Below are 19,437 nucleotides of genomic sequence, written 5' to 3'. Positions count from 1 at the left end.
AGTCCAAGTATAGTTTTAGATACTCATTTGACTGACATTATATCACCCAAAAATTAGTACAAAAAACTGAATATCAAATATGTGAAATGTAAAATCCAACATCTGACCAACATAAGTAAGTTCTGCGAAAAATATGGTTCGATTCTATTTCTAGATATATAAAAAAGAAAACTTAAGATGGCCAAGCCAAGATTTGTGGATTAAGGGTGACTACCAGAGATTGGGCATTCTGACCCTCCTTCTTGGGCAAAACAAAAAGCAGATTGTCATAAGAAAAAATAACAAAGGATATATAAAAATTTGGAACTTCATTGGAGGAGATAATTAGTGAAGATTTTTAATATATTGCCGTGTTGGAGGAGCGTGCACAGCTGCGTTGGCCTCAGGCAGCTTGGTGCTGCAGTGAGTTGTCAGTAGTAGTAGTAGAACAAGCTGCTGCGCGCAACAGGACGAACTGCAATGAGACCTGATGCGTTCATAAGAAGAGCTTTTACAATCTTGCTAGATTTTTTAGGATTCAGTACCTACAGATTTCATGAAATCAAACAGACAATTTTTTATCTGAACAGGTCAATTTTTCCTTTTTATAGAGAACGTTGGGAAATTTGAAACATTGGAAAATTAATATAGTTATGGGTTCTATTTCCCAGGTTTCTTAACTTAAGTAAAAAACAACCTTACGTTAAGCGAAAATTGAGGCCATTAAGCATCATAACCGATATAACAGAAAATGTATTTAGAAAAGCCACAAATTCATAGTCCATAAGGCAGTGCAAATGGCTTCACCTAGCTTCGCACTATGTGGCTGTTCCGGGTTAAAGAAATTTGAGACCACAGCTATCATATTTCCACGTATTGCAAAAAAAAAATGAAAACCACTGAAACAAGAGGTGGTAAAGGATTTTTGGCTTCCTTGCTTTACAATAACTTTATACTTAAGAGATCTTGTAAAGTAATTTTGTTGTGGATTACAAATAAAAAGAAAAACGAAAATGAAATTCATCAAGTGCATGTGGCCTTAGTGACTAAAAACCAAATACAGAACCAAGTGTTTTGGCTCAATCTAGCAGCCATGTTTTGGGCATCAAAAAGCTATGATTTTGCTTTTCTGATGACAAAAAGGAATCATCTTATCCCTTAAAAGAAATATTGCTTATAAAGGAGGTCAAGACTCCAACCCCTTCTGTTTAATAAGGGGAGAAAAGTCAACTAAATATTAAGATCATAAAATTGCAATTGAAACCGTAAACATTGAAAAGCCCCCTTGTTGGTTTTTTTGATGGCCCATGCTCCACTCAGGTAAGATGTTAAGCAGCTTGAGGCTTCGGTCCTCGCTGTTGACCCCGCTTTGCTTAGACATCAGTTTGTGCCTTCAGTGATCATGAATGAAAGTCATATATCATTGAATGATAATTTATTTTGATGAGAATTTTGCAAACTTTTTTTTCGAGTTTCTTTCCAAAAACAAAAAAATTAAAAGTTGTATTTATTAATGGTGTTATCTAAGGTATATGTTGAAAAATCTTTAATATTTGTCCTATGATGCATCAAATTACATTTCAATATGATTTGTATATACTTATATTATATAAATATATTATATAATATAATTATACTATATAAATATTATTATATTTCAATATAATTAAAAATATTATATCAAATAATGTTTTTTTAACATATATACATATATAACATATAGCCTATGTATATATATATATATATATATATATATATATATATATATATATATATATATATATATATATATATATATATATATATATATATATACGTATAATAGCTAAAAACTGCTTTGTTTTTCATGAACTAGACAGAAAACTTACAGGAAGCGAGATCCTGTAGCTGCTGAAATTCTGCAGGTGATAGCTTCTCCCATCTTCTCGTACAAGGTTTCTCCTCTATATCACTGGATCTAGATTCACTATTGCTAAGCGTTCTTCTGTCTTTCTTTTTCCCTTTAAGCATCACCATCATAAACTCATTCCAGACCAAGAATAGAGAAGGTTCCAACAACAATGTTCACTCCTCTCTTGCCTAAGGGAAACTGAACTTTTCCGAGCATGACACATTACTATGAGAGAATATTGACTGGTTAGTCTGTAGAAAGAAGAAGGATGTATCAGAATTGGAAGTAAAAAAACAACAAAAAATAGGGAATAATTATGAAAATAATGTTGCTCCATCTTTAGAAATAGAGTGAAAAAGACACTTAAAAACATAGTTTCTCGTTTCCAAGGTTTCAATTACTCAACGCCGATATATCTTACAAAAACCAACATGTGGGAAAGGAATCCAATGCAAAGTCAGTTCCATTCTCTTGCATTCATTAAAAGCCCAATTCCTTTTTTGTTATCCATAAAATTTTCCCCTTATTAATTTAAATTCGTGTATTGTTTGCAACCATATCTTGAATGCTGCTGTAAGAAGAATCTTGGTGGTAGCATTTTCAAAACCCAATGAGGATAGACACATAGAAATATGACATCTCGACAAGGGCTCACAAATTAAAAGAAGGTATTATTTAAAAGTTTTGAGAGTATCCAGTCAGGACAGAAATGATAAAATAAATTCTATTCGAGAATTTAGCAATCGAACAGTTCGTGGTAACAAAATTTAAGCAAGAAGTGACACGTGTTAGTAGTTACCGAGACGCTAAAAAAAACATTAAAAAAAAACAGGGTAACAATAAATATATCAAAAGCACCAGCTTTTGAGGGCGATTATAGAAATGTAAAACTGTCAAATTTTATCTTACATCCCCAAACGGCGAGCGATCTTGATGGAGAGTATATCATCAAATTCAGCGTATCAGAGGGCTCAATTGCTGAGGTTTCAAACTGATAACAGAAATAATGCGAAACTTCATATTTGATAGGGGTAATGTTCAATCTCTAGTCTTTTTTCGTTCTTCAGAATATCTTTGGAATAAAACAGCATTATGGAACCTGTGGGGTGATATCTCCCCTCTTACCGTAGAAAAGAAGTTTTCTGTGTAACTTGAAACAATTACATTTTTGATTACAGGCACTAATGGTGGAGAAGCGGGGAGCCTCATGAGCCCTACCAGGAAAGTTTCAAGGAAGAGGGGAGAGTAAGCACATTCAGAAACTCTGTTTTTGCTAAAATTTAAACTGAAATATCTCTTAATTTTCCTATTTACATACTTGTAATGTCTTCTCCTTGTCTGGAACATATTGACACCAAGACTCCTAACCAGCGTCCCTGGGAGATATCCCTATAAAAAAAAAATGTTCGAAAAATTCTCACTGAAAATTATTGAAGTGGCTGCATATATCTTTTCCGGTCTTTCATTCCCCCTTCCTATTATATATTTGGAGAGATACACTTTTTCAAGGATGATTATCATTATCAAAACACTGATATACGAATATAAACTTATGTAGAAAGCGGAGATGGATGCAGGAAGTAGTAACTACCCAAAAATTTAAGAGAGGCTCTTAAATTAAATTTAAGAGATGATCAAACAGTTTCTAGCAGAAAACCATAAGAGAAGAGCAACCCTCGTCAAAAGAAACGGCAACTCTAAAAAAACAACGGTTTGATTCAAATATATGCAATAACATAATCTATTATTTATGGTGAATCAAAAGTGTGAAATGCATCAATTTTAGATATACTCATCGAATGTTTTTAGCACATGAAAATATGCACCATTTAGAAATAGGAAATGGGCTGCCTCAAAAAGAGGTGAGGTTTTGATAAGTCCTGAGAACTTCTGAAGGGAAATTTATTTAGTATCCTAGACATAGAAGCCACTGTGTAGTGTAGCTTACCTTTCATTCCTAAATAGAATGGATCAATAAATACTATCCGTCACTACAGAATCTGCTTATCCAGTAAATTAACGGCTATCGGGCATTGCATAAGTAATATCCCCTACATAGATCCGATGGCAACTGTATCCCAGTGTATTATTGGAGTTGCTGACCCTCCTTATCCCTTCAATGAATTCAATGACAGCCCTATCCCGGTGTACTATTGGAGTTGCTAACCCCTTGTATTCCTTTAACGAATCTTATGGCACCACTTTCCCAGTGTACTATTGGAGTTGCTAGTCCCTTGGTTCACCTAACCATGCCATTTCTTGGAAACATTACTTACCAGGTAAATTAACGTAAATTAACGGTTATCGGGCATTGCTTAAGTAATATCCCCTACATAGATCCGATAGCAACAGTATCCCAGTGTACTATTAGAGTTGCTGACCCCCTTATCCCTTCAATGAACTCAATGACAGCCCTATCCCAGTGTACTAAGAAATTTTGATAGGTCTGTAATACACAGGTTCGTAATATATGTAATTTTTTTGTATATTTGGTGGACGGTAACTTTTGGTTTATTAAAAGGCACTTAAATTCTATTTAGCTGCCGAATTGTATCGGTAACCGAATCATCTTCAATTTTAAAAACACCTCTCCCTACTAGCCATTCTTGAGCTATTGAATTCAATCCATGAAATATTAAAGCCTGGACCTTCAGGGGACGGTAAAGAACAATTTCAAAACTAAAAAAGAGCATTTACCGAATTTTATATGTTTGTATACCACGTATAATCATGTTTTAAAGAAAAAACCTCTCTCTACTAGCAATTCTTGAACCATTATTACAGCCCATGGAATGTTTTTGAACCTGGACCTTCGGGGAATGGTAAAGAGAAATATCAAATCTAAAAAACGCACAAACATTGCCTTCGGGTTGCTTACAAGTTTAGCCCCTGAGCCGAATCTTATTTATTTTTCATTCTGAGCATTTCCGATTTAAAATTTTTTCATTTAGATTTCTTTTTAATTTAGAATTTTTTGACTTGGAACTTTTTTGACTTAAAATATTTTTTGGAAAACAATTTTTTGAATAGAGTTTTTTGGACTTAGTTTTTTTTGGGAGGGGGGATTTATAATTTTTTTGGACTTAGAATTTCCTGTGACTTAAACTTTTTATTTTTTAACTTAGAATTTTTGGAATTTTGAATTTTTTTGAGACTTATTTGTTCGAATTTCGATTTTTTTGGAACTTAGAATTTTTTAACTTGGATTTTTTTGTACACACAGGAAGGTGGTCACACACAAAAAGAAAAATAGCCATGCAGGCAAACTGACACATAACAGAGAAACAGAGGAATCGTGAATCTAACGTATATTTCAGGAAAAATACCAGCCAGGAAAAAGCTCCTATTAAACCTCTTACTGAACCTCCAGGTAAAGGCCCAGGATATAGCTCCTATATTTTGGTTTGAATATGGTATACCGTCTTACACGCACAAGAGTATATCTTTTTCTCTTCCATCCAGTGATTTTACAGTTATATTAAAGACAATCATCAAAGAGTATACCGTATGACTAAAGAAATTCATAGACTACAAGATATTTTAAATACTTACTTACTTACTCAAGTCCCATCCAGCCTTGGTAGTCGTTTCGGAGCCTCTCTCCTCACGAGTGAACATATTTGCTGCCTGTTTGTGCCAATCTGAGAACACCAGGGCTGTTGCAATCGGAGAAGTTCTCCAAATTCCGTATGCTTTAGTGCAAAGAACTCAGCTAGTTGGTAAATTCTGAGTGTTTTGTTTGCTTACTGAATAATTTTTTTTAATAAAAGCCCTTTTGAGTACCACAAATTCAACTAGTCGAGAAATTCCGAGTGTTTTAGTTGCTGGCAGAGTATATGAGATAGTGAGACTCAGCTTGTTGATACATGAAACCTTCCACTCAACTAAATGAATACTTCAAGCCTAAAATTCTCTTAAAATATCTTAGCTGAACAACATCTAGCTTAGCTGCTTTATCAAAACTCCAAACCTCAAAAACCTAATTTAGACTAAAAGCTACTTTTGTCTGAAAACTCTTTTCTGGATCATCATTTCAGCTAGCTGACATAAATTACTTGTCAAAAGCTTACTTATTAGCCTCCTAGATATCTACATTCCTAGACATCCCTCTTAATGCAAAAAACTTAACGCCAAGATAAATAAATTCTTCTTTAACATCTAACGTTGTTCCTCCAAAAGTTAAAAGCAACCTCGGCATCAACATCCTTTTGCTCCTAAGTGCTAATATAACTGACTTTTTAGCATTCAACTCTAAATCCTTCTTTTCTAAATTATTTTTCATTATATCTTGTTCCTTCTGAAGATTATCTCTATTATCCGCCACTAAGGCTATATCATCCACGAATAAAATACATGATAGCCTAAACGAATCCAAAGATACATAAAAGGCTCCATTATTGGTTATAAATCTATCTAAATCATTAAAAAACAAGGAAAAAAGCTTACGAGATAAAGTACATTTTGTTTCACATCCACCTGAGACATAACCAGCCTAGAAAAATTGCCCATATCCTTCAAAACTAATTTAATCCTCCTATATAAGGATTAAATACTATTTAATCCTCACCTCGATGTGAATTACCATTCATCTTTTACAACTGATCCCAAATTTCTTGTTGAGATGCAGACCTAATTAAATCGTAATCATTCTGTCTTGAAGGACGTCTTACCGTCCCTAGATCTAACTCTCTATCCTCTTAACCAATCAACTTATTCGGCCTGACATATTTTGACTCCTTGTTTTCAAAATAATTTAGCCAAGTCTCAACTGGTGGGACATCTCCTCTTATTCCCAGGCCATGGATCGAACATGTAACTACCTACAAAAACTCTCTAGGGTTATTTACACCCTTATCTCTTTTAATTTCCTTATTAGGCTTTATCTGAATCTCTCTTTTTTTACACTTTTGACCCTATTATAGTCTGACATTAATTTTCTATATTCAGCTAGCCTGCGCAAATTTGTTTCCTGATCCTATGGGTCTGTTACTTTCTGTAGCAAGAACCCTAATTATCTCTACCCATTTCAGCCTATATTCCTAATAAAAAAACACTCATCTCTTCTGGCCGGATGTCTCCTATCCTGAAAGGAAGGCGTAATGCTCTCATAATTTCTATGTATAATTACCGAGACAGCTTGATCCAATTCAGATGGTTCTGAAAAATTAAAATCGAAAGGCAATCATTAGTAGTATCCCCATAACGGATCTAGAGAGCCACAGGGGTATACTATTGGAGCTGCTAGCCCCTGAAGACGTTTTCGTAAGCACTTGGGTCTTAGGCAATGCTATAGCGCACCTTTAACGATATAGTACACCTGTAGGTTGCGTAATAGGGAATGTTTTCTAAGAGATGTAGGGGTCTTGTTGTGTTAAATACTTAAAAACCTGCAAGAGCCAAGGGAAAACATTCAGGGGCCCACCAAATCAGGTTTATTTTTGATTATTACGTAATAGGGTTTGTTTAGTTATGCAATTGTTTTCTTTGGGTGTTTAAAAACCTAACGGCGTAGGGGAAAACATTCAGGGCCCAACCAAATCATGTTTACTATGGTCTTTATGTTTAAAGACCCGCAATGGTCAGAAAAAATCTTCAGGACCCCGCCAAATTATGTTTTCTTTGGATGTTATGTAATAAAAAGTGTTTTTTCTTTGATTTTTAAAAAACCGACGAGGGCCGGGGAAAAGCCTTCAGGGTCTTCCTCTCCCTCCAAATTGATCATCGCCCAATATTTTCACAGAGCCATTTCGTGTCAGCAAATTAGGGATTTTTCAGCCATTTCCATTGAACGAACGCATTTTATTGCCTTTTAAGGGTAACTTTTAACACCTGAATTGCGTGCTAATTACAATTATGATAAAGGAGCAAATGTTCAAAGCGAAAAAGCGTATTATTTTAGTAAAAATTAAGAGACGATGGTTATATTGAATTCTAGTGTGAAATGCTACAAAGAATGTAACTTCTCTTTGCATTAAATGAAATGGGTGGATAATACTCTTTCCTTACATTAGAAAAATAGATAAAACAACGAAAATTTGGATTATAGTAATGAATTATCATATGACGCTCCCTCCTCCTTTATTACGACTAAATCTAACCCTAGGCTATAGACTAAAATTTCTTGATTGTATTGTTTTTTCCTTGAAAGTGCTCTTTTGTACACATTTCACATCAAATATTTCTTCTTATAAACAGAGTACCCTAAACCTCCGAAAAAATCTACTTTAGCTACTTTTTTGCTATCGTCAAAAAGGGGATTAAGCTTTAAAAATGATTTTTTCAAAGACAGGTCTACAGACTTGTCTCGGGGAGTATTTTTAAGCATACACCAAGCCTATTTTATTTACCAAGCGTTTTAAGGAAATAATTGTGAATCTGCGTACTCAGATCTAAAAAAAACTCTCTATTCCCAATTGATTGCTGCATTGTGATCTTAATTTTTAATTCTTGTTATAGCGTTGCTAAAATTCTCAGGCAGCAAAATAATAGTTTTTTTAGCATTATAGGAATAATAGCATTTATAGGAATAATAATCTTTTTTATTTAACTTCCATAATTTTCATGTTTATCCTCGCGGACTGTGATAACTATAGTTTCTAGAATCGATAGAGAAGGGGTGAGGTGCAATAGGGGCGATTTAAATTTAAGGAGAAACTATGATTTTAAGGTTCAAGTTATTTGGATAAAACTAAATTATTCTTTATTACAAGAAAGTTTGATGACGCTTTTCCAGCATGGGACTACTAGAGACGAATTTAACGGGGGGGGGGGCTATGTTAAAATTAGGCTCAAGCTATCTGAAGAACCAAAAAATATTCTTTATTGCAAGAATTTGATGACGCGGTTGGTGCTTGGTGGTATAAGGCTGAATTTAACTGGAAACTATTATTTTTAACCAAGTTACATCATGAAAAACTAGAATTTCATTCCTATTTAAGGTAAATTCAGGGCAATATCCCCATTCCACAAAAGGCAAGCGAAGATTTGGTCCCTATTGAGGACCATTGAAGAACAGCTATCTACATGTATGGCGAGAGTGCCGGCCCTTCCAAGGCCCGGAACAAAACAGGGAGAATGCGCCCCCTTCAGTCTTCCAGCATGCAAGATAATGGTCTCAATAGAAGTAAACTTATTAATATTTTTCGTATAGGTTAATTCTTTCAGCATGAGAAACTAACTAGGATCCTGCTGGTTCTAAATATAATCCATTCTTTTTTTTTATAATACAGGGGACCTACTGATAGTTTTTGAGGGGGAGGGACTTTTTGCCATGCTTTAAAGCTAAAAACAAAATTTTTATTCCAGATAAATTTCTGTATCTATGAGATCTTTGATGCTATCTTCCAAACTTCTTGATAGTTTTGAGGGGGGTAGGGGCTGAGGACCCCTCTTGGTCTCCTAAAAGAAATAGCTTAAAATAAGATATTTATTTTGGGGTAGTGAAGGGGGCCCTCACAATAGTTTTTAGCGGGCTTTAACTGGCTCCATTGATAAAAAATTCATTCTTCTAGAGATTAACCATAGGGTGTTTTTTTACATCCTTTTTTCTAATATTGAAAATTAGTATTTTACTGTAACAAATTTTTCGGCTTAAGTATATTAATCCTTAGATTAATATTTTTTCTTTTTCAGGCTAATAATTTAAATTCTTTTACAGCTTAAAATCATAGATTTTTCAAGAAAATAACAATTGTCACTCTTTTTTCCAGACTGACATTGATGATTTCAACCTCTTAGCTAATGATGTGCTAACTGACCTTCTTGGAGCACTGAAAATGTATTTTACAACCCCATCTCCCTCTCTGAATGTATTTTAAGGCTCTGTAAAACTAAAGGGGGCAACTTCTCCTGATTTATAGGGTAATTTCTGGCTGTTTATTTCTGAGATCGTAGTGGGAGGCCTATGGATCCAAAGGGTAACCGTGAAAGGTCCATGTTTGAAGTATTCCTGGTCATCACATCCTTAGGTGGTAGCTTGGTCTCAACATATCCGAAGGGTAACTTTAGGAGTCCATGTATGGAATAATTTCTGGTCATCATACCTTTAGGTGGTAATGTGGAAAGTGTAGATCTCCTTCTAGATCAACACTTTCACTCTCAAGTATAAGAAAGTGTCCCCTCAAACATTTTTAGGCTAATACTGTATTTTTTCAGCCTAATATAAGTTCTTTTTCAAGATGAACTCAAATGATTAAGATTTTTGAGGGATCAATGTTGATTTTCTTGCATATATATATATATATATATATATATATATATATATATATATATATATATATATATATATATATATATATATATATATATATATATATATATATATATATATATATATATATATAGTATATATATATATATATATATATATATATATATATATATATATATATACATATATATATATATATATATATATATATATATATATATATATATATATATATATATATATATATATATAAATATATACTAACCGTTGGGGTGGTGCTTCGCGCCACCCCAACACCTCGTTGGTGGGGCACTTCGCAACCCCAGGCCCCCCCGCGCGCGTAAGTCGTTACGCACCATATTAGTTACGCGCCATTGTAGTTGTGTCCCTGTGTCCCACCTGTGAATTGATATATATATATATATATATATATATATATATATATATATATATATATATATATATATATATATATATATATATATATATATATATATATATATATAATATATATATATATATATATATATATATATATATATATACATATATATATATATATATATATATACATATATATATATATATATATATATATATATATATATATATATATATATATATATATATATATATATACATATATATATATATATATATATATATATATATATATATATATATATATATATATATATATATATATATATATATATATATATATATATATATATATATGTTGCATAAAAATAGATTGTCAGGTTTACTGACTCTTGAACATGCAACATATAATTGTCCAGGGACAAGTGTCCCTGTGTCCCGGTCGTCATTTATATTCCCTGTATCCCGGTCGTCATTTGTGTCCCGGTGTCCCAGTTTGTAATTGCTCTTTGAGTGTCCCGGTCGTCATTTATATTTCCTGTGTCCCGGTGTCCTGGTCGTCATTTGTGTCCCGGTGTCCCGGTCTGTAATTTCTATTCGAACAATCCCTGAGTCCCGGTCGTCATTTATATATCCCGCCTGTGCCCCCGGCGTCCCCGTTGTAGTTGTGTCCCGGTAGTCATTTATATTCCCTGTGTCCCGGTCGTGATTTGTGTCCGGGTGTCCCAGTCTGTAATTTCTCTTTGAGGTTCCCGGTCGTCATTTATATTCCCTGTGTCCCGGTCGTCATTTGTGTCCCGGTGTCCCGGTATGTAATTTCATCAGTTGACAAACATGACGTCAGTCAACAAACAACTTCATGACGCATACAGCTCAATCCTTATAATGACGTCAGTTGACAAACATTACGTCAGTAGACACACAAACATGACGTCACTCGACACACAAACACAGACAACTTATTTTTATATATATAGATATATATATATATATATATATATATCATGAAAAGAGAAATCACCAATGCTACAGCACAAACACAAAAAAAAAAAAAAAAAAAAAAAAAAAAAAAAAAAAAAAAAGAGACAGAAGGAGAAAAGGAAGACTGTTTTCCTAAATTAGTGATTAATATAGACCAGCACTTGAATGAGGCCTTAACCCTACTCATCCATACAATCACATAGGTCAAACAGCATAGCCACACACAATCAACCATAAAGAATAATCCATGGACAGGCAGTCATGTCGTCAATAAGTATAAGTCGTCATTTACCAAACAATAGAAAAAATAATATAGACAAATAATTCAGAGGCAACACCCAACATAAGGGTTCATCAGGAGAATACACTGGCCTATATAGGGTTTCGCCACTCTAAATTCTCTACCCAGCACAGTGTTGTGGCTACCACAGAATATCCATGGCATCCCCGCGTCAGGTATCACCCCCAAAATACATGCCTATGAAAAAAAAAACAGCAAATGTAAAACAACCAAGTAAAACCAAAACAAGCTTATCCTGTTAATATATCCCTCCCTTTAGCAACAATAGGTAAACTAAATATTATAAATTTTACCAAATCACAAATATTAACACATTGCAAAAAACCTGAATGAACTAAACAATTATATAATTCATCTTTGCCATGTGGCTAATTTTTTAAAAATTCCGCTCAAATAGAAACACAATTCAAAATAAATGGCGCTGTGACAACATTTCTCGAACCTCCGAAATTAGTTAAAAATTTCTTTAAGTATTTCTAGATAATTCTTTTGATATTTATTTAAAAGTTCGTTATAATGAAAACTAAATTTTTTAAATTGCCAAGTTAATTTATTTGCAGAAAAACCTCTTGATATCAATTTTTGGCTTAAGATTTTACATCTATTTTTAAAATCAATATAATTACTACAAATCCTTGCATAACTATATATATATATATATACTAGCTGTTGGGGTGGCGCTTCGCGCCACCCCCCAAGCCCCCCCGCGCGCGTAAGTCGTTACGCGCCATAATAGTTACGCGCCATTGTAGTTGTGTCCCTATGTCCCACCTGTGAATATATATATATATATATATATATATATATATATATATATATATATATATATATATATATATATATATATATATATATATATATATATATATGGTTTTAACTACGTAAAACTTGCGAATATACAACATTCTTTGCTGTCCCATTGTCTTTGCATATAAATAGATTGTCAGGTTTACCGACTCTTGAACATGCAACATATAATGGTCCATGGGAAAACAATCTGTATTCAGATCTATACCTCATGATTCTAATGATTGCCCTTGAGCTTTGTTGATGGTGATTGCTAATCGACCATTCCCTGTCCCGGTGTCCCGGTCGTCATTTATATCCCCCTGTTTCCCCCGGTGTCCCCGTTGTAGTTGTGTCCCTGTGTCCCGGTCGTCATTTATATTCCCTGTGTCCCGGTCGTCATTTGTATCCCGGTGTCCCGGTCTGTATATACATTCGTTTTTTAGTTTTGTTTTTCTCCTTTATTTTTTTCCTGTTTTTTTTCTTTTTTAGTTTATTTAGATTTTTAGATTTTTTAGTTTTTTTTTTTAGTTTTAGTTTTTTTTTCTTTTTAGTTTTTTTGTAGTTTTACCTTCTTTTTAGTTTTGTTAGTTTTTTTTTACTTATGTCCTGGTCGTCATTTATACTCCCTGTGTCCCGGTGCTTTGTTGATTGCTAATCGAACATTCCTTTTGTCCTGGTCGCTTTCTCTTTGAGTGTCGTCATTTATTTTTTTTATTTTTTAGTTCTTTTAGTTTTTACCTTTTTTAGTTTTTTTTAGTTTTTTAGATGAGAATTTTTTTTAGTTTTTTCCTTTTTTTCTTTTCAGTTTTTTATTGGTTTTTACCTTTATTTTAGCTTATTTTTCAGTTTTTTCCTTTTTTTAGTTTTTTTTATTTTTTATTTTTTTTTAGTTTTTTACCTTTTTTTAGTTTTTTTAGTTTTTTAGCTTTTTTACTTTTTTTATTATTTTTTAGTTTTTGTTGTGGTTTTTGCCTTTTTTTAGTTTTTTCAGTTTTTTTTTTAGTTTTTTATTGGTTTTTACCTTTATTTTAGCTTATTTTTCAGTTTTTTCCTTTTTTTTAGTTTTTTTTAGTTTTTAGTTTTTTTAGTTTTTTACCTTTTTTATTTTTTTTATTAGTTTTTTTTGTAGTTTTTGCCTTTTTTTAGTTTTTTTAGTTTTTTAGCTTTTTTATCAGTTTTTAGTTTTTTTTGTAGTTTTTGCCTTTTTTTAGTTTTTTAGTTTTTTAGCTTTTTTATTTTTTTTATTAGTTTTTAGTTTTTTTTGTAGTTTTTGCCTTTTTTTAGTTTTTTTAGTTTTTTAGCTTTTTTATTAGTTTTTAGTTTTTTTTGTAGTTTTTGCCTTTTTTTAGTTTTTTTAGTTTTTTAGCTTTTTTATTTTTTTATTAGTTTTTAGTTTTTTTGTAGTTTTTGCCTTTTTTTAGTTTTTTCAGTTTTGAAGTCACCTGATCCAGTTTTTTCAGGTGACGTCACCTGATCCACAGATCCACAGATCCACACACAGACAACTTATTTTTATATATATAGATATATATATTATATATATATATATATATATATATATATATATATATATATATATATATATATATATATATATATATATATATATAAACTAGCTGTTGGGGTGGAGCTTCACGCCACCCCAACACCTAGTTGGTGGGGGCGCTTCGCGCCCCCCAAAGCCGCCTCCGCGCGCGTAAGACGTTACGCACCATATTAGTTACGCGCCATTGTAGTTGTGTCCCTGTGTACCACCTATGAATATAGATAGATTTATATATGTGTTTTGAGCTACGTAAAACTTGCGAATATACAACATTCTTGGCTTTCCCATTGTCTGTGCATATACAAAGCCTTATGTACTTATAATGACGTCATATGCAAACGCTCTTTTTAAAAACAAACAAACATGCATACACACAACTCGTTTTTATATAGATAGATAGATAGATAGATACAATACAAATTAACTGCGTAAAACATGCGAATATACAACATTCTTCGCTGTCCAATTGTCGCTGCATATAAATAGATTGTCAGGTTTACTGACCCTCGAACATGCAACCTACAATTTCCCATAGGAAAAACAATCAGTATTAAGATCTATACCACATTTTTCTCATGATTAACCTTGAGCTTTGTTGATGGTGATTGCAAATGCTAATCGAATTGGGAGTTGCAATCTTTTAAATTGAAAAGGCAACCGGTCGTCATTTATATCTCCTGGTCGTTATTTGTGCCCCAGTGTCCCAGTCTGTAATTTCTCTTTCAGTGTCCCGGTCGTCATTTATATTCCCTGTGTTTTGGTTTTTAGTTTTCTTTTTCTCCTTTATTTTTCAGTGTTTTTCCTTTTTTTAGTTTTTTTTTCTTTTTCAGTTTTTAGTTTTTTTAGTTTTTTTTTATTAGTTTTTTTTTCTTTTTTGTTTTTTGTAGTTTTTATCTTTTTTTAGTTTTTTAGTTTTTTTTCCTTTTTTGTTTTTAGTTTTTTACCTTTTTTTAGTTTTTTAGCTTTTTTAGTTTTTTTAGTATTTTCTTTTTAGTTTTTTTTTTGTAGTTTTTACCTTTTTTAGTTTTTTCTTCTTCTTTTGTATTAATGCTAAAGCCAAGGTTCGAACCAGGAACCTCTTGGACCGGGAACATAACGCTTTACCAGCTCAGCTACTTCGGCTTGAATACATTCGTTTTCGAATTGGTATATGATGTGTCCCGGTCGTCATTTATATTCCCTGTGTCCCGGTCGTCATTTGTGTCCCGGTGTCCCGGTCTGTAATTTCATCAGTCGACAGTCAGACGACAAACAACTTCATGACGACACACAGCTCAATCCTTATAATGACGTCAGTCGACAAACATGACGTCAGTCGACACACAAACATGACGCCAGTAGACAGACACACAGACAAACAACTTATTTATATATACATACTAGGTGTTGGGGTGGCGCTTCGCGCCACCCCAACAGGGGTGTAATTATATATATATATATATATATATATATATATATATATATATATATATATATATATATATATATATATATATATATCTATATATATAAAAATAAGTTGTCTGTGTGTGGATCTGTGGATCTGTGGATCAGGTGACGTCATGTTTGTCCGCATATGACGTCTGAATTATTTCACACTAATACAAAAGAAGAAAAAAACTAAAAAAGGTAAAAACTACAAAAAAAAACTAAAAAGAAAAAAAAACTAAAAAAGCTAAAAAACTAAAAAAAACTAAAAAAAGGTAAAAATCTAATAACTAAAAAAAAACTGAAAAAAATAAAAAAAGGCAAAAACTACAAAAAAATAAAAACTAATAAAAAAAACTAAAAAAGCTAAAAAACTAAAAAAACTAAAAAAAAACTAAAAAAGGTAAAAAACTAAAAAAAAACTAAAAACTAAAAAAGAAAAAAACTAAAAAAAAAGAAAAAAAACTGAAAAATAAAAGAGAAAAAGAAAACTAAAAAAATATGAATAAATATATATAAAAATAAGTTGTTTGTGGGTTATGTCTGTCTGTCTGTCTGTCGAGTGACGTCGTGTTTGTCCGCATATGATGTCTGAATTATTTCACACTAATACAAAAGAAGAAAAAAAACTAAAAAAGGTAAAAACTACAAAAAAAACTAAAAAGAAAAAAACTAAAAAAGCTAAAAAACTAAAAAAAACTAAAAAAGGTAAAAAACTAAAAACTAAAAAAAACTGAAAAAACTAAAAAAGGCAAAAACTAAAAAAAACTAAAAACTAATAAAAAAACTAAAAAAGCTAAAAAAACTAATAAAACTAAAAAAAGGTAAAAAACAAAAAAAAACTAAAAACTAAAAAAGAAAAAACTAAAAAAAAGGAAAAAACTGGAAAATAAGAGAAAAAGAAAACTAAAAAAATATTAATAAATATAAAAATATAAATATAAATATAATATAAATTAGCAATCAACAAAGCACCGAGACACAAATGACGACCGGGACACAGGGAGTATAAATGACGACCAGGACATAAGTAAAAAAAAAAAAAACTAAAAAAACTAAAAAAATGGTAAAAACTACAAAAAAACTAAAACTAATACAAAAAACTAAGAAATCTGAAAATCTAAATAAACTAAAAAAGAAAAAAAAGAAAAAAGGAAAAAAATAAAGGAGAAAAACAAAACTAAAAAACGAATGTATATACAGACCGGACACCGGGATACAAATGACGACCGGGACACAGGGAATATAAATGACGACCGGGACACAGGGACACAACTAAAATGGGGACGCCGGGGGGCACAGGGGATATAAATGACGACCGGGACACCGGGACACAAGGAATATAAATGACGCCCGGGACACTCAAAGAGAAATCACAGACTGGAACACCGGGACACAAATGACGACCGGGACACAGGGAATATAAATGACGACCGGGACACAGGGACATAACTACAAAGGGGACGCCGGGGTGCACAGGGGGATATATAAATGACGATGGCGACTCAGGGAATGGTCGATTAGCAATCACCATCAACAAAGCTCAAGGGCAATCATTAGAATCATGAGGTATAGATCTGAATACGGATTGTTTTCCCATGGACCATTATATGTTGCATGTTCAAGAGTAGGTAAACCTGACAATCTATTTATATGCACAGACAATGGGACAGCAAAGAATGTTGTATATTCGCAAGTTTTACGTAGTTAAAAACATATATATATATATATTATATTATATATATATATATATATATATATATATATATATATATATATATATATATATATATATTCACAGGTGGGACATAGGGACACAACTACAATGGCGCGTAACTATATGGCGCGTAACGACTTAAGCGCGCGGGGGGGCTTGGGGTGCGCGAAGCGCCCCCACCAACTAGGTGTTGGGGTGGCGCGAAGCGCCACCCCAACAGCTAGTATATATATATATATATATATATATATATATATATATATATATATAACCGGAACTTTTTAAGAAGACTAGGGGCATAATATCCTTCAATATGTTTTATTTTATTTTATATATTAGCGTTTAAATAAGTGCCCCATTTTATTTTAAAGATATCCTTACATCTAGATCTATTCGATTCACAGATTCTCTTGGCAGTGACGTCAATTCATGAAAATTTATGCTGGAGAAGCTGGGGGTTTGTAATCTAGAGGGATTTGTTTTTTGTCAATCTTTTCACTATAAAGGCTAGCAAAAACTGTTTTCACCAAAAAAAAAACCTCCCGCAGTAAATTTATTTTTCAAAATCTTGGGAGGCAAAAACTATAGGGTAGATGCCCTCTTTCCTCCCCCAATCAACGCCACAGATTCTTGTGACAGCTCATAATATACTGTGCTATATCATCAACCGTTAGACGTGCTTAACAAAATGGTGAATCTGTTCTCGTTTATTTCATTTAAAGACATTATCCTCTCTTTTTTCTCTGTTATTTTAACTAGCTCTTTAGTGCCTACAAATTTTTCCTCCTTGCATCCTAGCCCAAAAAGCCCATTGTAGAGATCGGCTAACGCTTTTTTTTCATAAATTTTATCATCTCTGTCTCAAATATAATAATGGGATATACTGAAAGACTATTAAGAGTACCTGTTCATAATTTTATGTCAATTATTAAATAAATGGATGTTATTATGTAAAAAAGTAGCTAGTACCAAAAAAATAATAATAAAAAGGAACTGTCAAAGCACCAAGTAACTAAAATAAAATTGTTTTCATTGTCCATACATCTATGTCAAAAACTTTCAAGATTACAGTTGTTCCACTTATTTTATGTCAGAAGTAGAACGATAAAAAAATTCCTGGACGTAATGCCAGAAAGCCATCCTCTTTTATTCTTAAGCCTTAAGAACAGCAGTCCATTTCAAGAAGCAGTTAAAGTCAAACCCTTTTTGTCATTCACTATCAACCATTTTATTTCAGTTTTTATTATTTATCTCGCGTGGGAAGCATTAAGAGTAGAAAGCCAATAAGTTTGCTTTCTGATTTTGAAGACGTCACTAAAGGACAATGACCATGAATGAGAAAAAATGGATAATAGTGAGAAAAAAGGAAGTGATTTACAAAGAGAGTCTTTAGAAGAGGAGTCATGCTTGCTAGCCAAAAAATGAATGGAAAATTAGCCAGATCAGGAAACAGACCTTCCTAGGAGTTATTTGGTGATCAGTTTAGCTTGCTTTCTTCGAAGTAGCATAAGAGAGAAAAACCACAGGGAATAATTTTTGTTAATACGAAATTTTTAACAATACGATACTATCCCCGTATGACAAACTATTCAACCAGGGGTATAGTTAGCTATGGATCAGGGGATGAGGACAACTTCCCCCTCCAGATCACATTTTGCCCCCCCCCCTCCCCCTCAAGACCCAAGTTTGCCTTCTCCCCAGATGAAATTTAGTCTCTTCAAAAACATTGTCAAAACTAAGATAATCCTAAGAGAGAAAGAGAAAGCTAAAGAGAAAAAGACTAGACAAATATTGTCTAAAGAGAGAGAGAGAGAGAGAGAGAGAGAGAGAGAGAGAGAGAGAGAGAGAGAGAGAGAGAGAGAGAGAGAGAGAGAGAGAGAGAGAGAAGAGAGAGAGAGAGAGAGAGAGAGAGAGAGAGAGAGAGAGAGAGAGCGATAGATAGAAAGAAAGAGAGAGACAGAGAAAGAGAGTGTGTGTGGACACAACCACACGCATACACATACACACTTATTTGCGTCCACACAGACAATCACTTTTTCTTTCGCCACCTCCATTTTTAACGTTCCCCTTTTGTGCCATTTTCTCTATCAGAAAGACGCAGCCAATCTGACACATTTTGTTTAACTTGCAGGGGCTTGTTAGATTTTAGAAAATTTTATTTGTTCTTTTTTTATATGTCATATTTTTAAGTAATACAACTCTAGTAATTTGACTT

General features: G+C 32.7%; 1 protein-coding gene across 1 annotated transcript in view; it reads right to left on the bottom strand.

The window, feature by feature from the left end:
- LOC136037973 (diacylglycerol kinase 1-like) overlaps nucleotides 1-2,070 on the bottom strand; it is a 229,362-nt gene extending 227,292 nt beyond the window's left edge. The window contains exon 1 of the mRNA XM_065720864.1: nucleotides 1,848-2,070. Coding sequence (XP_065576936.1) covers nucleotides 1,848-1,998 — 151 coding nt within the window. The 5' untranslated portion in view covers nucleotides 1,999-2,070. The remainder of the gene's footprint in view (nucleotides 1-1,847) is intronic.
- Between the last annotated feature and the right edge of the window lie 17,367 nt (nucleotides 2,071-19,437).

This window comes from Artemia franciscana, chromosome 17, assembly GCF_032884065.1.
Source record: "Artemia franciscana chromosome 17, ASM3288406v1, whole genome shotgun sequence".
NCBI lineage: Eukaryota > Metazoa > Arthropoda > Branchiopoda > Anostraca > Artemiidae > Artemia > Artemia franciscana.
The sequence above is the reverse complement of the archived record's forward strand: the minus strand, read 5'-3'. Positions and strand labels throughout refer to the sequence as shown.